Source organism: Loxodonta africana, chromosome 9, assembly GCF_030014295.1.
Source record: "Loxodonta africana isolate mLoxAfr1 chromosome 9, mLoxAfr1.hap2, whole genome shotgun sequence".
Taxonomy (NCBI): domain Eukaryota; kingdom Metazoa; phylum Chordata; class Mammalia; order Proboscidea; family Elephantidae; genus Loxodonta; species Loxodonta africana.
In genome coordinates this window covers 43,292,319-43,312,874 of record NC_087350.1, presented here as the reverse complement: position 1 = coordinate 43,312,874, position 20,556 = coordinate 43,292,319, and the positions used below count along the sequence as shown (strand labels likewise).

Here is a 20,556-nt window from a genome sequence, read left to right as displayed (position 1 = left end):
TCTTTAGGCTAAACTTGGAGGGTAAGCAGCAGTATTTCCTTAAAAAGCTACACCAGCATCTCTTTGCTGGAGGCCAGAGGACATCCCAGACTGGTTCCTTTATTGAGAACACTTTGGCCACACTGATTCACTCTGAATCTTCTGACTCGGGAAGGCTTTGACCTTCTTACCTTTTGATGGCTTCCAGTTACCTGAGTGGTTTCCAGTTTCCCTTCCCCTAGCCCTGCTGTCCTGTTCCTGGGAACCCCCTTCTGAACTAAAGCAGTGGAGCCAAGATGGCTCTTTGTGGAGGGCCTCACCATCCAGGACACCCAAGTAAGATGATGTCCTAAGGAAGGTAAACATGACCCCTACGGGCTCCCAGGGCTGCTCCTCTTTCCTTCTGCCCCCAGAGGAGCCAAACCCCAAAACTGGCAGCTCAACGGAATCATCAGGAGTGAGTTTGTTTATGCTTAAACCAAGGAACTCCAAAGTGCATCCCTGAGGTTGAAAACTACCAACGTAACAATTCTATTTGCAGCAACACTGTTTAAAAACAAAGTCAAGTGAGTATACAAATATAACAGGGCCTGAGCTTTAAATACCAGCACACACAAAGCAACAATCCTCTGAGGTTTCAACACCCATGTACGGACACTGTTTATGCCATTTGACTTGGCAAATGCTTTCTGTACAGTAGGACACAGTGACAGTAACTCAGATCTTTTAAGAGTTGCACAGGGACCCTGTGTGTTTAGAAGCTGCCTTTGTGGTGAGGCACAACACTATCAATTCCATTTAAGCAGAGGCTAAATTTTAGTTTCCTCCCTGAATTATTTATTTCTCAAAAAATGAATGGTAAAATCCAGGAGGTGGTGGTGATGGTGTGGGTGCATCGGTCAGAAGAGATGTCTGGTGACTTTAAAAATCATCGCTACAGCTGCTGCAGTATCACTACTGTAAAGGAATTTCACAGATTACATGGCCAGCACGGAGCAATCACCTCTCCTCAGGTCACCTGGCAAATCTACTATTCCCCGTAACTCCCAAAGATCTCATTCTACCCTCCCTGATAATTTGTGTCTGCATACCAGATGAGCAAAGCATGCCAAGGTGCGCTGTTTGTGTACATGCTCTGCGTGTATTATGAGACACCAAGGCTGAGGTCAAGTGCCTTTTAACAGGCACGAATGTGGGCAAATCTGACTACATGTCCTGAAATTATTGCTTTTATAAAACGCATTCCACTTCTGTAGCCACCAGCAATTATCCCTGACTTGGACATTTGTACCCTGCCCCTCCATCACTGCCTCCGGGAGCTCCTTTCACGGGTCACTTCATTTTTCCCTCCAATCTCATCTCCTCCCCAAGTCCAGCCTATGAGGAGTACGTATTTCTGGTGGGGACCAAACTTTAATTCATAACTGAATGCCAGAGTTGGCCAAGAGAACACGAAAAGGAGTTGGAAACCACAGGAAAGCTGAGCTGAGAATGGGGGCTGGAGAGTAAACTCCTCTTTACATGTGAATAAAACAAATTCCCCACCAACTAACTTTGGCATAAAACAAATCAAATGACTAGTTAAATGAATTACCTAGTAAGAACCTTGTACCTTAACTCAATAATATACAACTCCTAATTCATGTCAGTTTTGTTTCCACTTTTAATTCTGCCATTTTCTTTTAAAACTTAGGTTTTAACAAAGACAACAGGGCTATTGTTTGCCAAATCTCAGCTATGAATTCATAGCATAGAAAGAGTCAAAGCTACAGCAAAAAAAGGTCAATCTGTACAACCAATTTTAGAAAATAATTTAGTACATTTTTGTTATAAAATTCATTTACAGGAGATTATTCACATGTACTTATCAAATCTGCTCCTGATAATACACACAAACATGTAACTAAACTATGCACAATAAATCCAAGGCAAATTATACACAAAAACAAAACTATGTTTTTAGGTAGAATCTTCTCATGTTGAAATAGCTGATATTGAAAGAAGACAGGGCACCTTCTTTACTGCCATGGTAAGGATGAAGCCAACAGCCACGTTTCCCAGCCTGCGATAAGGTTAAGCACCGCCAACAACACTGCCCTGACAGCCACATCAACAAAGGCCACAGCACACATACCAGAAGCTTTTTGTAAATACTTTTACCAACTGAAACGATAAAGTTTCAAATTTTAATGTCAGGTACAACTGTATTCTGCTGGGAGAGGCTGTCATAGGACACAGGCTCATTCATTAGAAAGCATTATGCAGTTCCCATAAGAATTCTAGCATAACCACACGAGGCGAGTGATAAACACAACAGGTCAACAAAAAGTGTAACAACAGGCGTCAAGCGTAACGGAAAAAATGCTGTTCAGTGGGTGGCAGCAAAAAATGTATTTGGGGGAAAATTCTTAATTCGTGTGTTAATATAAGCAGAGCAGGAGATATTCCTGACCCTCAATGGTTTTGTTATGCGTCCTTTAGAAGCTTAGAGAGTTTTCAGACTAAGCTGCCACCAGCGTAAATCTCTGCTAAATGGAGGGCTTTACAAAGGTACCCACTGAAAAGGTAGCAGGAAATAAACAAAGTTAACAGTGAGACTGCTTGTCAAAGGCACAAAGAGGAAGCTTGCAGAGCCCCAGACCCAGACATAGTGGGCACTCAAGTCTCCATCCTGCACTTGGTTACACTGGCACTGTCAAGGAAAAACTCCCTACACCCACAAAGAGGAAGCAAAGACTGACTATGAGGGGGCCAAAGAGCTCTAAGAAGCCACTTGGACGCAAAGTTACAGGAATGTTCACTAGACATTAGTCAGAAGTCTGGACACTAGTGGGAGAGACACACGGTAATGAAGAAGAACGAACGTCTAAACTTTTGGCAACCAAAAGTTGTTTTCTTAAAGCTCTTTACAGCCTACTTCTGTAGAATTTTTTACTAACACAAAATCCTTTTTGCTTAAAAAGCAGATGACAAAGAAATTTCAAATAACGCACACGAATGTTCAGGAATTTGTTTTCCGACCCCAACTTAGCTAATGGGCTGCAGAGTTTTCACTATAAACCATTAGTTATTGTAACTGTCAACTGTTGCTAATATACATCCACATGTGTACACTCGTTCACAAGTTCATTTTGCGTGGATGTTTGGACAAGTGGACTTTGAAGCTTTGTCCCAAGCTTCTTAAATCGCCCTTCACCAGAGCCACTTTCCTTTCACAAAAGCACAATCGCCTCTAACACTAAAACTCCTACCAGATATCCTCTGAGGGCAGATTTTCACCAGTAAGATGGTTTCTGAAGACCACAGGAAATTTGTCAACTCTCTTTCTAGTTGTGAACCCCTTGTATTTACACTCTTTACTACCTTTTTTTTTTTTTAAAAAAGGTGCTTCTTTCCTGCCTAAAATATTTGGCCAGCCCCAGTGGGTTTTAGTGGTTCCCGAGCAGCCTGGTAATCAGAATTCTTTGAGGTGTTTACCATACAGCTTCCCAGGCTCTACCTATAACTAATTAGAGATTCTCCTGCCAATCTGCAAGCCTTAACAAGCAACTAAGCTAGCATCTGGTAACCACTGACTGACACACCAGCTGACAACAGGCTGAGGCGTCTGATATTCTCCACAAGAATAAGGATTTCAGACAGAGACCTAGGTGCTCACTAAATAGGTAGATGTACTCCTCGCAGAAATGTAACATCCTGTGCCAATGTGCCTTGTTTACAAATGTACAACATCAGCAGAACTTCACCTAACACAACTGCACTTCAACCAGGTCTTCCTCAGGAGACAGACTCCAGTTGTTTTTTAAATAGAACAAAAGACATCTGACCCACTAGCCCTAACAAAGGTTATTCCGAGTAACTCAAGCTGTTAAAGAAATCCGTCTTGCCATAAGAATGGCTGAAAGGGCCTGCCCTTCTCTTGCTACTCTTTTTTTAAAAAAAAGTTTGTTCTGTTGAAAAATGATTAACATTTTATGCAGGGGAAAGAAACGCGGTCTACCAGATTAAATTTTAAAAGGATTTTGTTATTTGCTATACAAATATACATTTCAACTTTCACAACATTCACTCCAGTTTGACCTCCTTTTCTACATTTTCAGCCAGTCTCTGACTTCAAGGAGATTATTACTGATACACAAATGTCCTCTGAAAGCTTTTGGAACCAACAAAAAGGACTGAAGTTGACCAAGAGCCTCAGGTGTTAGGATACATTTTCCATGTTTTTCAACAGCATACAAACTTCTTTAGAAAAAATAATCTTATCTGGATAGTCCTATTAGTTGGTCGTCGTAAGTTTACAGTAATGCTTGTGGCTGATAGTTCATGTCATCTGGCTTCGCTATAAAAGCTTTCTTTTCTTTGAACTACTGTCCTCCTTCTCCAGTCTCCTCCTGTCCCAGTCAGAGTTCCTCATTGCGTGATAGGTCATAGAGCTATACATTTCCTGTTCCCCTTCACTGAAAGCCCTGGTCTCTCTTCTGTGGCTGAGTCCTCCTTCCTGGTCACATTTCCTTTTACTTGTGGAAACATCCGTACTAGCAGCTGGAAGTCCACATTGCATGTGAGGTCTGTGGTTGCTCGGAGTGGCTACTTTAGCAGTGGACTGCTGCACAGTAGTACCAAGATCCTGGTAAGTTATAGGAAAGTCTGGCTCTCCTGTAGGAGCTGCTGCTCCAGAATGCTGGGGGCTCAAAGACTGTGGATTTCTTAGCAGTTTCTCTATGGCCTCAGAGCCCAGTCTTCTAAGTAGTCTTGGGTCCCGAAGTCGGTCCTGAACAGGAGGCCTTTCAGGGTCCTTTGAAGTAACAGTAACAGTAGCTTCCTTGGAGTCATCGGGACTGTGACAAAGAGGAGAAGAGTAAGATGTCTTGGCGAGTCCACTGTCTAGTTTGTTGCTGCGCAAGTCACCCTGGGGTTGGGACACCTCTGGGGCTACAGGAGGAGGGTGAGTCAGACTTCTCTGCAGTACAGGCTTCAGTTTCAGAATCTTCATTGCATCGTGCCTGTAGTTTTTGTCGCAGGTCTTAATAATGGCACCACGCTTCTGAGCATCCTGAATCAGGTGATTCCAATGTGGATTTTCCTTGAAACAAAGAAAAGGGACAATTACACCCCAAAGAAATACTCATATGCTTGGGAAGCACAGGATTCCAGCTTTCACTTTTGAATAAAAAGTATAATTTCATAAATAGATTCTTAAGAATCCACTACTCATTAGACAAGACCAAAAGGGAAAAAAGTCCAAATTCAGAATGAAAAAGCCATATCACTAAAAAAGTGTACTGATCACAGCCTATAATACAGAAAGAACGTCCACAATTTTCATCACTGTTAATCATGCCAGGTAAGCTGTCCTGTAGATCTGCACCAGTTACCAGTAGCTCAGGTAGCTAAATTTAAACTAAAGTTAAATAAAAAAATTTGGTTCCTCATTTGCACTAGCCACATTTCAAGCACTCAACAGTTACATGTGGCTAGTAGTTAGCTAACTGGACAGCACGGATGCAGAACATTTCTGTATTTGCAGACAGTTCCTTTGGACACTACCCATCTAGACTATTGCCTGCCTCTTGACAGGGCTAACACGAAACAGGAAGGCTTGGCTTCAGAAAGTCCAAACTTCTGAGTGCATGTGATTTAGTCTAGAAAGAGGCCCGTAACTGTCATCAGACTCTCAAAAGGCCTCCAAAAGCCCCAAAGGCTAAACATCTTAATCCACTGAGATACTGTTCCGAAGATACAGTGCCACTTTCTATCTCTTTGCTAGAGAAGCTTAAGTTATGAAAGCACATCTAAGAAAAAACACACAACTCCATGCATCTCTCTCTCTTCCTTTAGGGTTTCCTCAGCAATATACTGCTGCTTTACAACCACCAGAGCTTGGGCCTCTTTAGAAAGTACAAAGAGTGAGCATGAGGGAGAAAAAAAAAAAAAAAAAAAAGACAAAGACTGAAGGAAAGAAAAAGGATAACTACCCTCGTGTGGGCTCCTGTACTATTCACAAAGGTGGGTTAGGGTAGCAGTAAGGCTGCATAGTATTTACTTGCTGTGTGACCTTGGACAAGTCACTTAAGCTCTCTGAGCCTGTTTCCTCATCTGTAAAATAGGAATAATATTTTATTTAATTGATTCTAAAATACACACAGTTTTCACATTTTACCACTTATAAATTTGGGATGCTTCTGAGCCAGGTGGCAGTTTCCATGTACCTATTCCAGGGAGAACTCATAACTAGGCAACTACAACTTCTTAACTTTCAGTCAGTAAACCATTTAAAGAAAGACTTGAGTCCCAGCTCCTGTCTGAAAATCTTCTGTAGACATCTTCTGATAAGACAAGAAAGCACCAGTAATCAAACTTATAGAATGAATATCAAGGGCTGGAAGAGAATCATGGAGATGACAGCAGTATACTCTCAAGAAATGCTGAATTAGCAACCCTTTTGACCGGACAGAGGACAACAGTATATGGAGAAACAAGGACATCGATAACTAGGAATTGGGAAATGATTTTAAGAAGTGCTGATTCTGAAGGTGAAATACTTTTAGGACTATCTCAACCAACTCATTTCGTTTGTATTTTCCTTTTTTTATAGGCAAAGAGTGATATAAAATTCTGTCTAAATAAGTCTAAAACTTACAAATAAAATAAAAATTTTAAGTGAAAGTGAAACGCTATATATATTACTAGTACATAAATACTGATGCATATTATAATTAACGGCCCCTTGGATTTGGTAAACGATGGTAATAATACTGACTCCCCAAGGGTTTTGTAAACTTTAACAGAAGTCCTGTAAATAAAATGCAAGGCATGGCGGCTGGCATATTCCAGACAGGCCATGCGGCAGCCCTGGGCTCTGGGACCCGGGATCTCTTTCTCACTCAAGAGACCTCTAGAGAGCCTCAGCCTGTGGCTGAAACACATATGGGAAGCAGATGACCTTGCTGCTATTTTTGTCAAGACTACTACACCTAAACTTTGTGTTCAATCCTAAAATTACAAAAACGGTTTTGAGAAGGGGCTATTAGTCTTGGTTTCTCAGAGCACAAGTGCTTTAATCATGGATTATATTTCTATAGGGGAAACTGGGCTAAAGGAGAAAAAAAAAAAAAAAAAAACCCCAAGGACCAAAAACAAAAAACAGTAAGTTGGAAAGCCCAGGTGATAAATTGGGAGTTTTGTCTTTTTGTACCACTGTCTTTTTAGAGCTAAAGGTCAGTGGTCTTCAAATTTGTGTGAGACCATGGGGTTCAAAAACTTTTAAGGGGAAATGTGAAAAAGTTGTATGGGATCCAGTTTCCAAATGCCCTGCTTCCTATTTGTTGCTCCCACCCCTGCCCTTGGGCTCTTTTGCCACTTGCAGCCTGTCCTTCACAACTACACCACCTCTTATCCACCCCAAACCTCACCACATGCTGCACTGCAGGGCAGGAAAAGACTTTTGGCATCAAAGAAGAGAAGACTAAAAACAGCCATGTCCACAAAGTCTCCTTTAATCAAGGCATCCTAAGAGATGTGTCTAATAACATTGTACTTTTCAGGTTTAAACATCATTTATCAAAATTTCTAATACACTTACGTTGTTTTGGTCAATCGTATAAAAAGAATAATTATAATAAGATATTCAATTGAAAAGAAATTGTTTTTAACACTCAGAGCCTTACGGCCACTGGAAAGACAATTTTTTAAAAAACGTTTTATTTTGAGATAATTATTGATTCACAGCAAGTTTCAAAAAAGGTACAGAATGGTCCCATGTACCCTCAATTTCCCCAATAGTTAAAAAACAATTTCTTAAACTTTCAATTTATATATAAAGTTTTGTGGCAGAGAAGCATACTAACAAGATTAATAGAAAGGCTTTTTATTATAAAATATACCCCATTTAATTTTATCTTAAAACAAGTATGAATGGAAACAAGGATGAAAGGAACAATACTGATATTTTTCTATTCCTTTGGATACACTTAATGATGTAATAGTTTTATTATAAAACGTTAACGTGTATTAGAAACAAAATTTTCAGCAACTAAAACATGGTAAAATTTTTACATATTAAACTTAAAAATAAGGAGTACATAAAAAAAGGAGTACATAGCTTTCAAAAATGCTTTTAAGGGAGTAAGCAAACAACACAAGTTGAAGTACAAAGATCTAAGAGAAGAGTTAAATGAAAAAGAATGCGTATCCAAGTACCCTCTAGTGGCAGTAACCAAAATGGGGGGAAAAACTACTGAACAGAGAAATTAGAAAAACTGAAAAGTAACTGTCCGTGAGACAGCAAATACGTGCTATCTAAAGCTGTGATGGAGCCCTGGTGGCACAGTGGTTAAGAGCTCTGCTGCTAACCAAAAGGTCTGCAGTTCGCATCTACCAGCTGCTCCTGCGAAACCCTATGGGGCAGTTATACTCTGACCCATATAAAAAAAAAAAATATATGAATTGGAATCAACTCGATGGTAACAGGTTTTTTGTTTTGTTTTATAGCTCAGAAATCATCAAATTAAGCTGTATAATTTGTCTACTAAAGATATAAACACGTAACCTGTTCTAGCAAAGAACCTATACCGGAATAGGCACTCTGATGGCATTAAAAACCAAAGTGAAATGTGTAAGTGCTAAAAAAGGAAACCAGGGCACTCTTGCAAACACCCTATCACTGGCATTAAGCAGGGCAGATAGTAGGTACATTTACTAAGTGTTTACTAAGTGCCGAGTACTGTTCTAGCACACGTATGGATTTATACACATTCCTAACAATTCTATGACGTAGATCTGATTAAAAAAGGGGGAAGGAACTATTCCCAAAGCCAACTGTTCAGATAAAGATTAGACTGGGCTATAAGACATAAAATGATACTGGTGAAGAGTGTGCCTGCTGGCTCAAGTAGATACATGAGACTAAGTGGGCAGCTCCTGTCCAGAGGTGAGGTAAGAGGGCAGAGGGGGAGAGGAGCTGGTTGCATAGACAAGGGAAATACAGGGTAGAGAGGAGGATTGTGCTGTCACATTATAGGGAGAACAGCTAGGGTCACAGAACGATGTGTATGTAAGTTTTTGTATGAGAAACTGACTTGAATTATAAACTTCCACTTACAGCAAAATAAATAAATAAGTTAATTAATTAATTAATTTTTAAAAAGGGGGGGAGGGGAGGTTATCTTGAGAGCCTAGTTTAGATACTTGGGCTTTGGGCTAAGAAAGGCTGAGTGGTTTATGTATATAAAGGCTCCCACGAAGAAGCCGCTGGAAAACATAACAACCACAGAGAATAGGTTTATCATTTTGTAACCTAGAAACCATATCCAATTTTGATGAAAAATAAAAACAAAAACCCCAATGCACTAATAGTAGCCATGGTAAACTGGCCTTTGGAATTCTCTGGTTCCCAAGAATGTACCTACCATCAGAGTCCTCAAATGTCCCAAGATGAAGAGGCTGTACTTGGCTCGTGTAATGGTGACATTCAATCTCTGCAAACTTGCCAGGAATCTGAGCAACAAAAAAAGAAGGACTTCTTTTTACAGAATTGACTTAGGTGAGACATACATAGGCAGTATTTTAGACAGCTTTTCTAGTACTCCTTTTACTTATCAAAGTCATAGTACTTTCTCACTCTACTTCCTAGAACAGGGTTACCTGGCACAGAAGCTAATTTCCATTAAAAACTTGTAAACAGACAAAAGCCTCAATGCTTTCAAAATCAACCTTCAAAGTGATGTATCTGTCAATTTCCTATTTTTGACTTGGATGAGTACTGTAACTTTTTAGCAGCATGATTTTTAAGTATTAAAAACTAGATCAATGACATGCTCTTAAATTTAAATACATTTAAGATTATTAGAACCCCTGGATGGTGCAGTTAATGTGCTTGGCTACCAACCAAAATGCTGGAGGTTCAAGGCCACCCAGAAGCACCTCGGAAGAAAAGGCCTGGTGATCTATTTCCAAAAAGTGAGTCATTGGAAACCCTACAGAGCACAGTTCTACTCTGACACACATGGGGTCACCATGAATTGGGATCAACTTGACAGCAACTGGGTTACTATGCCAGGCATGGTACCATTTTCCATGTACATTTCTTACAAGAACAGCCCTGGGTGGGGACGGGGAAAGGATGGGGATGGGTGTGGCGGAGGAGTGTCATCATCCTCCATTTTTAAACACAAGAGTCAGAATCAACTTAATGGCAACTGGTAGTGCAGAAATACACAAACATCAGGCAAATACAAATATATCAATGGACCCAGAAAGAGCTGAGTCATAGAAATGGCATATGATAAAGGTAAAATGTCAAATTAGTTGGGAAAGCATGTACTATTAAAAAAAAATGGTCCTGATATAATTGGTCCCCATTTATAGATGCAGGCTATCTCTAGAAGGGGGCAGTGATAACATAATTTGCTGTTTTTATTAAAGAACAATTAAACAAATTCATAACTTGTAAATTCCATCTGCTTCTCACGAGAAGGAAAAAGGATAATCACATAAGAGTCTTGGGTCCTGAGGCTCAGGGGATTTTTGTCAGCTGTTAACAGTGTCCTTCACATCTCCAATGAGTAAACTGACAGCAGATAAGGGAAGCAAACTTAGCCAAAGCAGGAACACAGAGAGAGAAGAGCAAAAACCACTGCATGACACATGCCATGTGAGAACAACATGTTCCTGCAAAATACACCTGATCGATCCAGTGATTTATTTCACTTTTATTAAATAAACTAACAGAGTCACACTGTGAAATGAGTTAACATATAAGGTAGCAAAAGAGAAACAGACCGATTAGTGGATCTATTTCACATGCACACAGAAAAACCTACATGTTATAAATTTTTATAAAAGAAAACTAATAAAACAAATAATGGTGTCTCTAACAGTGACAGATAATGGACCCAACCCTGGATTACGAACAAATACAAAAGCAACAACGACCGTTACTCACCCAATCGAGCCTTGCGAGGCATTTGCTCTGACACATGTAACAATAACACAATCCTTCTGACGACCCTGGAATGCATCCACCGTATCTACTTCTGCTGGTCTATTTACAAAAACAAAAACACGTTTACTGGAAAAAGTTTAATTATTAAATACACATATTAATACAGCAGTATTTTAAAGAAACTGTTTTTTCATGGTATCCGTTTTTGGGTTTTTTTTATTGAGATATAATTCACGTAACTTAAAATTCACCATTTTAAAATGTACAAATCAGTGGTTTTTAGTATATTCACAGAACTGTGCAACCACCACTATCTAATTACAGAATATTTCTATCACCACAAAAAGAAACCCCACATCTATTAGCAGTCAGTCCCTATTCCTCACCCTGAATCCCCATCCATTCCCTAGCACTCACTACTGTCTCTGTGGATTTGCCTGTTCTGCACACTTCACATAAATAAAATCATAAATACATAGCCTTTTGTGTCTCACTTCTTTCACTTAGCATATTGTTTTTAAGGTTCATCCAAGTTGCAGCATGCAACAGTATATTATTGCTTTTTATGCCTGAATATTCCAATACATCCATACAGATGGAAACCCTGGTGGTGTAGTGGTTAAGTGCTACGGCTGCTAACCAAAAGGGTCAGCAGTTTGAATCCGCCAGGCGCTCCTTGGAAACTGTATGGGGCAGTTCTACTCTGTCCTACAGGGTTGCTATGAGTTCGAAATGGACTCATCGGCACTGGGTTTGGTTTGTTTGGTTTTTATCCATATACCACATTTTATTTAGCCATTCATCAGCTGATAGACATTTGAGGTGTTTCTACTTTCTGGTATTATGAATAACGCTGCTATAAACATTCATGTACTAGGTTTTGCAAGAGCATGTTTTCAATTCTTTCAGAATTGCTTGATCACATGGGTCATTCTGTTAAAGTTTTTGCAGAACTGCCAAAACTTTTCTACAGCGACACTATTTTACATTCCCGCCTATTTCTCCACATCTTTTTTTTTTTTAAATTAATGCCATCCTGGCAGATGTGAAGTATCTCACTGTGGTTTTGATTTGCATTTCCTCAATGACTAATGATGCTGAGCATCTTTTCATGCGGTTATTGGCCATTTCTGTATCTTTTCTGGAAAAATGTCTATTCAAGTCCTTTGCCCAATTTTTAATTAGGTTTTGTTGTTGTTGAGTTGTAGGAGTTTTTTATGTATTCTGGATACTAGACCTTTATCAGATATAAGATTTGTAAATATTGTCTCCCATTCTGTGGGTTATCTTTTTATTTTCTTGATAGTGGCTTTTGGTGCACAAAAGTTTCTAATTTTGATCAAGTCCAATTTATCCATTTTTTCTTCTGCTGCTTGTGCTTTAAGAAACCACTGCATAACCATAGGTCATGAGATTTACACCTATGGTTCCTTCCATGAATTTTATTAGGTCTTAGATCCATTCTGGGTTAATTTTTGTATATCATGTGAGATAGGAGTCCAAATTCATTTCCATGTGGATATCCAGTTGTCCCAGCACCATTTGTTGAAAAAGACTATTCTTTCCCTAGTAAATGCTTTTGGCACCCTTGTTGAAAATCAGCTGGCCATAGGTGTATGGGTTTATTTCTGAACTCTCAATTCTGTTCTGTTGGTAATACGTCTATCCTTATGGCAGTACAAAACTATTTTGTAGTTAAGTTTTGAAATCGGGAAGCATGATTCCTTCAAGTTTGTTCTTTTTAAAGACTGCTTTAGCTATTCAGGGTCCCTCTGTGAATTTCCATGTGAATTTTAGGATCGGCCTGTTCATTTCTGTAAAAAAAAAAAAAAACCAGTTGGAATTTTAAAAGAGAGTGCATTGAATCTGCAGATCAATTTGGGAACATTGTCATCTTAACATTACGAAGCCTTTCAATCATGAATATAGGATTTCTTTCCATTTATTTAGGTCTTCTTTAATTTCTTTTAACAATGTTTTATAGTGTTCAGTATACAAATCTTAAAGTCTTACACTACTTTGGTTAAAATTATTCCTAAGTATTTTATTCTTTTTGATGCTATTGTAAATGGAATCGTTTTAATTTCATTTGCATATGGTTCACTGTTAGTGACCAGAAATACAACTGATTTTTGTACATTAATCTGTGTCCTGTAACTTCATTAACTCTAGTAGTTTTTTTTTTTTTTGGTGGACTCCTTTAGGGATTTCTATAGACAAGATCATGTCAACTGTAAACAGAGATATTTTACCTTTTTCTTTACAATCTGGGTGCCTTTTATTTCTTTTTCTTGCCCAATTGCCTTGGCTAGAACCTCCAGCACAATGCTGAAAAGACGTAGTGGCTATCCTTCCTGCTCTTATCACACAAACTTATCATTAATAAGTCTGATATCGGCTTTGAGTTTTTCATGTTATTGTTAGCTGCCATCAAGTTGATTCAGACTCATGACGATCCCCCTTTATTAGGCTGAGGATGTGCCCTTCTATTTCTAGTTTGTTGGATGGTTTTATTATGAAAGGGTGTCAGATTCTATCAAATGCTTTTTCTATATCATAAATTGAGAGGATCATGTGACCCCCCCCGCCCCTTTATTCTTTATCAGTACAGTACATTACACTGCTGAGCCAACCCTGCATTCCTGGGATAAATCCCACTTGGTCATGGTATATATAGCCCTTTTTATATGCTGCTGGATTCAGTCTACCAGTATTTTGTTGAGGACTTTTCCACCAATATTCATAAAGAATATTGATCTGTAGTTTTCTTGTGGTATCGTTTGTCTGGCTTTGGTTTATCAGGGTAATATTGGGGCCTCAGAATGAGTTAGGAAGTGTTTTTTCCTCTTCTATTTTTTTGATGAGTTTGAGAAGGACTGGTGTTAACTCTTCTTTAAACTTTGGCAGAATTCACCAATGAAGCCAGCTGGTCCAGGGTTTTTCTTTGTTGGAAGTTTTTTGATTGCTAATGCAATCTCTTGTTATAAATCTATTCACATTTTCTACTTCATCAACAATTTTGGTACTTTGTGTGTTTTTAGGTTAAGAGATTTCCAATATTTTATTCTTAATTTTACTGTTGAGGTAAAGAGACAAAACACAATATTCACTCTATGCATAAAGGCAATACAAGAATTAGAATTCAGATTAACAAGTCACAGAGCTAAAGGAAAAGGCCTGGAGAGTTTCTTAGTCAATTCCACTGTTACGTGTAATGTCGACGTTCCAATCGCCAGAAGGTACCATTTCTACCGGAGCCACAAGTGTAACCATCTCCTACACAGCACAAGTCTAAAGGAAGCCAGTTTCCCAGTCTCCTTGTGATTTACCACATGGTCTACCTTATATGGTCTAATGTCACTGCCTGGAGTTAGGTTTCCTCTTCTTTCTTTCTTTCCACACCCTTTCTCTTCTTGTTAATGCAACAGAAACACTGGAAATAAGCGTAAAAATGCCTCACCCTTTTCTATCAAACTCTTTGTCCAAATCCTTCTGAATCATCATCTTCTGAGCCTTGTAATGGGTTATTATGCCAATGTTTCGGAAAGTAACATCCCTTCTTTTGTCTTTAATAAGTTTAATTATTTCCATCACCAACTTTATTTCTTGAACATTAACATATGAGCTAAATAAGATGAAAAACAAACAAACATATCAAAATTAATAGCAGTCCAATTGCTAACTTAAGTTCCACTTTGTTTGTCTTCCATCACAGTAAAGGGCAGGCAGGTAGGTTTCATCATTTATTCAGCCAGCAGTGACTCAAAGAGGCTGTTACAATGACCTTTAATATCATACATATGAATAAACATAAAAGTAACTGCCCAGTGAAACATGAAACTGTAGAGACAACAGAGTTTGGAGTCAACCGAGGTTTAGGCACCAATTTCTTCATCTGTTAAAAGCAGGGATAATACTAGTATTAATAACAGTATTTACAATAATGAACATGATAATAATAAACAGCTAACATTAATTACCACCACTTATCTGTCAGTTTGCTGTACTGTGGTGGCTTCCATGTTGCTATGATGCTGGAAGCTATGCCACCATTATCTCAAATATCAACAGAATCACCCACGGTAGACAAGCTTCAGGGGCACTTCCAGACTAAGACGGTCTAGGAAGAAAGGCCTGACAATCTATTTCTGAAAATTAGCCAATGAAAACCTTATGGATCACATAAAAAAACTGTCTGACTGTGGGAAGATGAGCCGTCAAGGTTGGAAGGCTGCATAATAGCTGCAACAACAGACTCAAACATACCAATGATCATGAAGATGGTACAGGACCATGCAACGTTTTGTTCTGTTATATACAAGGCCACCAGGAGTTGGAGTCAACTCGATGGCAACTAACAATGACACCAACGTTAATTAGAGGTTTACTATATTTTAAACCCCCAGAAAAGTTCTTTAGATGTATTATCTTCTTTAATTCCCTACCACTACCTAAAACAAGGCACGGGCCACCACCACTGGCCATGTAGACCATGCACTGTATGACTGAGATGCCATCCAAACATATTGAATGGGAATGGTGGGCCTCTACAGTTGAACAACTTGGGGCCCTGCACCAGGCTCATGTCCTTACTGTCCTCCTTGTTGGCCATATATCCTGCACTCCCAACCTCAAGAGGGCTCCTGCTACTCCTGGGATGCCATCTTCCAAATGATGATGCTCCTGCAATACATACTAGATCTAATGAACAACAGGGTATGCACTGTACCTGCACCTTTATTACTGAGGCACCCTTATTTGTCTCACTTTAAGAACTTTAAACCCAAAAAAACCATAACAGTCCTGTCGAGTCAATTCTGACTCACAGCAACCCTATAGGACAGAGCAGCACCGTCCCGTAGAGTTTCCAAGGAGTGCCTGGTGGATCTGAACAGCCAATCCTTTGGTGAGCAGCCGTAGCACTTAACCACTACACCACCAGGGTTCCCCTAAGAGCCTTAAATACCCACTATTCTAACGTCGAGATTTACTATACTGACAACCCAAACTGCTACCTAACTCTTAACATATGAGCTAAATCTTTACTTTCCTTGGTCACCTCTCAGGTTAAGTCTCTCTGGCCAATATTTCTCTTGTGGCCTTCCATTTCCATAATGCTCTGGGGCTCAACTCTCAATTCTCTGCTCCATCTCCACCAGCCCCACTATACAACCTTTTCATTGTACCTCTGATATTATAATCCCATGTCAACTCTTCTGTATTTTTAACTTCTTCACTGAATGCTCCCACCCTTCACCTCTGTATCTTAACCAGTACCTGATTCTCACCTGAGAACACCATCTGCCCTGCAGCCCTCTCATGATACAAAGGTAGAATTTGTACTTCCTCATACTTCACAGTACAGGGGTGGGGTTTATATCTGTGCTAATAAATGCTGCCTTCAGACTATTAATCCTGTGCTCTCTCGCAAGAACCCCTGACCCCTCTTAAGTTTTTACACTCTAGCAACACTACCATTCCTTTTTGCTGTCATTCCCAGACTGCCTGGACACTTTCCCTCATTCACAGCCCAATATCCTGAAAGCATTGTCTACCCTCCATCTCTTCTTCCTTACTCCTATTCACATTTTAATCCAATTAAATTTATACACTTATCTTTCACAACACTTAACCCAACTGGATCACTAAATTATCCAGGTGCTCACCTGCTGAATGCTGTCTGTCTTCCCTATTAGACTGCAATATCCTTCCAATGGGGCTGTGTCTGTTTTACCTCATTGCTGTGATCTCAAGTGTTTACCACATGTTAGGTAATATTCTCCTCATTATACACATTTATTAAAAAAATTAAAAGGCTCAAATATATAAAGAAAGTCATCAGTAATATATGAAAAAAAAGAGTTATCACAATCCAGCTAAATGAAAATGACTGTGCCCTGGCAGTAGGCAGATAAATGTGTATAGAAAATGTTTTTAATACACATCTGAACAAAACAATGTAACAATTCTGTGATCATCTTTGGGAATTGAAGGAAGAGGAGAACATACTCATTATCCCGTCTTTCTGAACCATCTCCGACATCAAACACAAGGTAAGGTTGAAATGGCCAGTCTGATGAACATCGATTGGTTTCAGTCACTCTATAAAAAAGCAGCCACCATGCAGAACATAAGTTTAGTTACATTTTACTTTAATTATCATTTTGTAGGGGAGAGATTAGAGAAAGGAAAGGCACAAGGAGAAACTTTTTTTTTTTAGATGTGTATTAGTGAAAGGTAAAAAACTGACTTCATTTTAGTGCTAGGAATAGTATCTATCTACTAATTAAAATATAACTAATGATTGTAAGTAAGTGATATAAGCCATTGTCATGGAGTTGATTCTGACTCATAGCAACCCTATAGGACAGAATAGAACTGCGCCATTGGGTTTCCTAGGCTGTCATCTTTATGGAAGTGGACTGCCACATCTTTCTCCTGTGGAGCAGCTGATGGGTTCAACCCCCACTTTTAGATTAGCAACCAAGCACTTAACCACTGTGTCACCAGGACTCCTTTGTAAGTGATATAGTGAGAAAAGCAAGCCATAGAACATTAGAAAGTATGGCTCAACTTTTTTCAAAAATTTAAAAAAATAGAAAAAGTAAAAGAAGATATGCATTTAAAAAAGAACTGGAAAGAGATATACTAAAATGTTACCGATGATTTTCCCTGGTAGAATAAATGTTGATTTTTTTTTTTTTCTTTTTTGTTTATCTTCATTTGCCACAATAATATGTATGGCTTTTATAATTAGAGAAAATAATTTTTAAAAAGTTGGTGATTTATGCTTTTCATGACAAGACCTAGGAATATGGTAAAATGGCTATTTCTAAGCAGCTAAACCTACAAATAAAATAAACTAACAAGCAATAAATGGAACTGACCTGTTTGTTTTCAAGTTTCTGTTATAAACATAATTAGAAGGGAAGAGGCATATGTCTGGGTGCATCCTGTACTGGATAGTGAGCTGTAAAACGGGCAGTCTGCTGATCACATTGTGCTCTACATTCTCCTCCAGCAGCTTACAGAAGCGAGCCATCATCGACTGGTCGTAGCCATACTCCTGTGCCTTCTGAGAGGGGAAAACAAAGCAACAGCTTCCAAGAATTCATTTATACTTTCCCACCATAAAAATTACTGAGCTCTCATATGTACATGGCTAGGTTCAGGGGACATAAAATTACTAACAAAGATTCAGAGAATGGAGATGTTTCTGATACCAATCCTCCAAAACTCAAATATATCTTGAATATAAAGTGAGGTGTCTTCTCCTTATTCAGAACATCCACATATGCCTATGAAAGGGATGTTATCTTGAATGACCACAACTGATGTTATTCTTGATGCTAACAGGAGGTCACTGGAAAGAATAATAAAGGAAGCAAAGAAATATTTAACACAGATTTTAACAATTATTTCCAGAGTACGTCCTCACAGCAGAAATGTTGAATGTCATTACGAACAAGCCTTTTAAAGAACAATTTATTCATCATCCATCTAATACATACTGAGCACCTAAAATATGGGTGCTGAGACTGCTAAGGTGAATAAGATCAAGTCTCACAGTCTCTAGTGGTGGAGAAAGACAACCTACCTACTAAACTGATTTCAAAACCCAATTATGGGTTATAACCTGCAATTTGAAAAACATTAAACTATAAAAGACAAAGAAAACGGTCTTAATGTTTTCATAGCTGTATCTTGGGCTGTAATTTTCAGCAACAGTATCATACAAAGATTCAAAAAAGTACTGTATCTTAAAATAATCTAGAACTAAAACTGTGCTCCAGAAACTGCACTAAGATGACTGAATGATGTTGAAGATAATGGCATCAAAGACATATGTGCATAGTTTGAATAAACCCATTTCACAAACTGAGCAGAAACAAAGGCATTATTTCTTAATATATTATTTATGATTTTTAGTAAGTATGTAAAACTAGATAAGATAAATATCAGTAGCCATTTGACAATTTCGTTGACATCCCCAAAAGTTTATCTACTCAAGTTAGCCAAAACCTATTTTTGAATGTTCTCACTGGGGAAAAAGAAAAGTGACTTATACAAGGCAACACATCTACTCCTAGAAAAAACTCAAGCTCATCCTACAAAATGAGGTACTTTCTAAATTCTGACACAGAAGGATGTTCCTGATCTATTTACTGACTGAAAAAAGCAAGTTCTACACAAAATGATTCTCCCATCTTTCAACAAAACAAAACCTTACACACAGACATGGATACATACGTATACACAAACCTCATCACCAGCTGACATACCATATTTTAATAACTTATTTATTTACTGTCACCCACTAAAATGTAAGCTCCATGAGGGCAGGAATTCTTATCTGTTTTCTTTACTGTCATAACCTCAGCACCTAGAATAGTGCCTGAATTAGGCTGGCACTACAATGAACTAAGACTGAAAAATCAACACCCAAATGCCCAGAAAAATCAATTCTCTTTAAAATACTCATTAAGCTGTTCACAGTAATTATCCCTAGAAATAGATGGCTGGAAACATATATTAAGAAAATTAACTTTATAATTATTTTCTCAATAAGCCTGTATTATTTTTGCAGTATTAATTTAAAAACAGTAATGAGTTTTTCCCATTTTTGCTGCTTTTATCAATCACCAAAGTAGCAAATAGAGTTGAGGCCCATCAGCAATCCCTCTTCTCTAAAGGCTGAGGGGCTCTTCCAAGAAGTTAAATCACTGAATTTTTGAAATATTGTATTATTTAAAGAAATGCATTATAGAGTTCATTCTTCACCATTCTCCATGAACAAAGTTACCCACAGCAATGCTTTTTTACAGACACAGGTGTTCCCTCAGCAAGTGGTGTGCTTCTGGGCTACACATGACCTACACATGTGTTCAGATGTCACACAAAAGAACATTATCATTCTGAATAATTCCAAAGTCAATAAACAATAAAGACAACAACACAAAAATGCTTCTAAAATGATAGCGCCTCTGGGACCATTTATGCACCTACTTCTCCGTATTTGTACAGATAATCTATCAGTAAAAAAATACAAATTTCATTAAATTTCAAACCGTGATTTAGGTTTCTTCAAATGACCCAAAACATATACTGAATCTTGAGGCTGATGTACACATCTACAAGCCATTTTTAGTGGGATTTAAAAAAAATAACAAAGTCAAGTGGATCACAAAGTAGCTAAGTGCTTATCTTTCTGGAGTTTGTAATTAATCCCTGTTCTTTTCCTGTCACCTTCCCTTTCAGAATGTATGTGGAACACAGACATTTTCTTGTACTACAGGATACCAACACTGGAAATGTACTCCAAAAAGAATTTCTCTTTACAATGTTTTCCGTAAATTTTTGCATAATCAAATATAAACCAGGAGGTTGGGGTTCTTTTCTTTGCTTTTAAAGTTTTTCATTTATTATTGTTTTGGTGCTTGTATTATTAAAATACATTAGATACGGTCCCTTAAAATATCCGGACACCACCTTCATCAAAGGAAAATCCAAAGGCACGTAGCCCCTTGTCTCTGACTCTTAACACCGTTCCTGCCATACATATTCACATAAGCACAGTGATGAATAAAGGTACATTTTCAGAGATTTTTTTTTTTTACTAATAAAGACTCAGTGAT

At 38.4% G+C, this 20,556-nt stretch overlaps 1 protein-coding gene across 6 annotated transcripts in view; it reads right to left on the bottom strand.

Moving 5' to 3' along the window:
* Positions 1-3,302: 3,302 nt before the first annotated feature.
* The window catches only part of SETX (senataxin), a 94,070-nt gene continuing 76,816 nt past the window's right edge, over positions 3,303-20,556 (bottom strand). For 3 of the 6 annotated variants that reach the window (XM_010587549.3, XM_064291273.1, XM_064291274.1), the window contains 6 exons: positions 17,809-17,996; positions 16,931-17,023; positions 14,382-14,546; positions 10,922-11,020; positions 9,387-9,474; positions 3,303-5,062 (listed from right to left, as the gene is read on the bottom strand). In XM_010587549.3, coding sequence (XP_010585851.2) covers positions 4,319-5,062; positions 9,387-9,474; positions 10,922-11,020; positions 14,382-14,546; positions 16,931-17,023; positions 17,809-17,996 — 1,377 coding nt within the window. In that variant the 3' untranslated portion in view covers positions 3,303-4,318. Of the gene's footprint in view, positions 5,063-9,386; positions 9,475-10,921; positions 11,021-11,119; positions 12,736-14,381; positions 14,547-16,930; positions 17,024-17,808; positions 17,997-20,556 lie in introns of those variants that run through there. The other 3 variants (XR_010322978.1, XR_010322979.1, XM_064291275.1) reach the window with 3 other exon arrangements.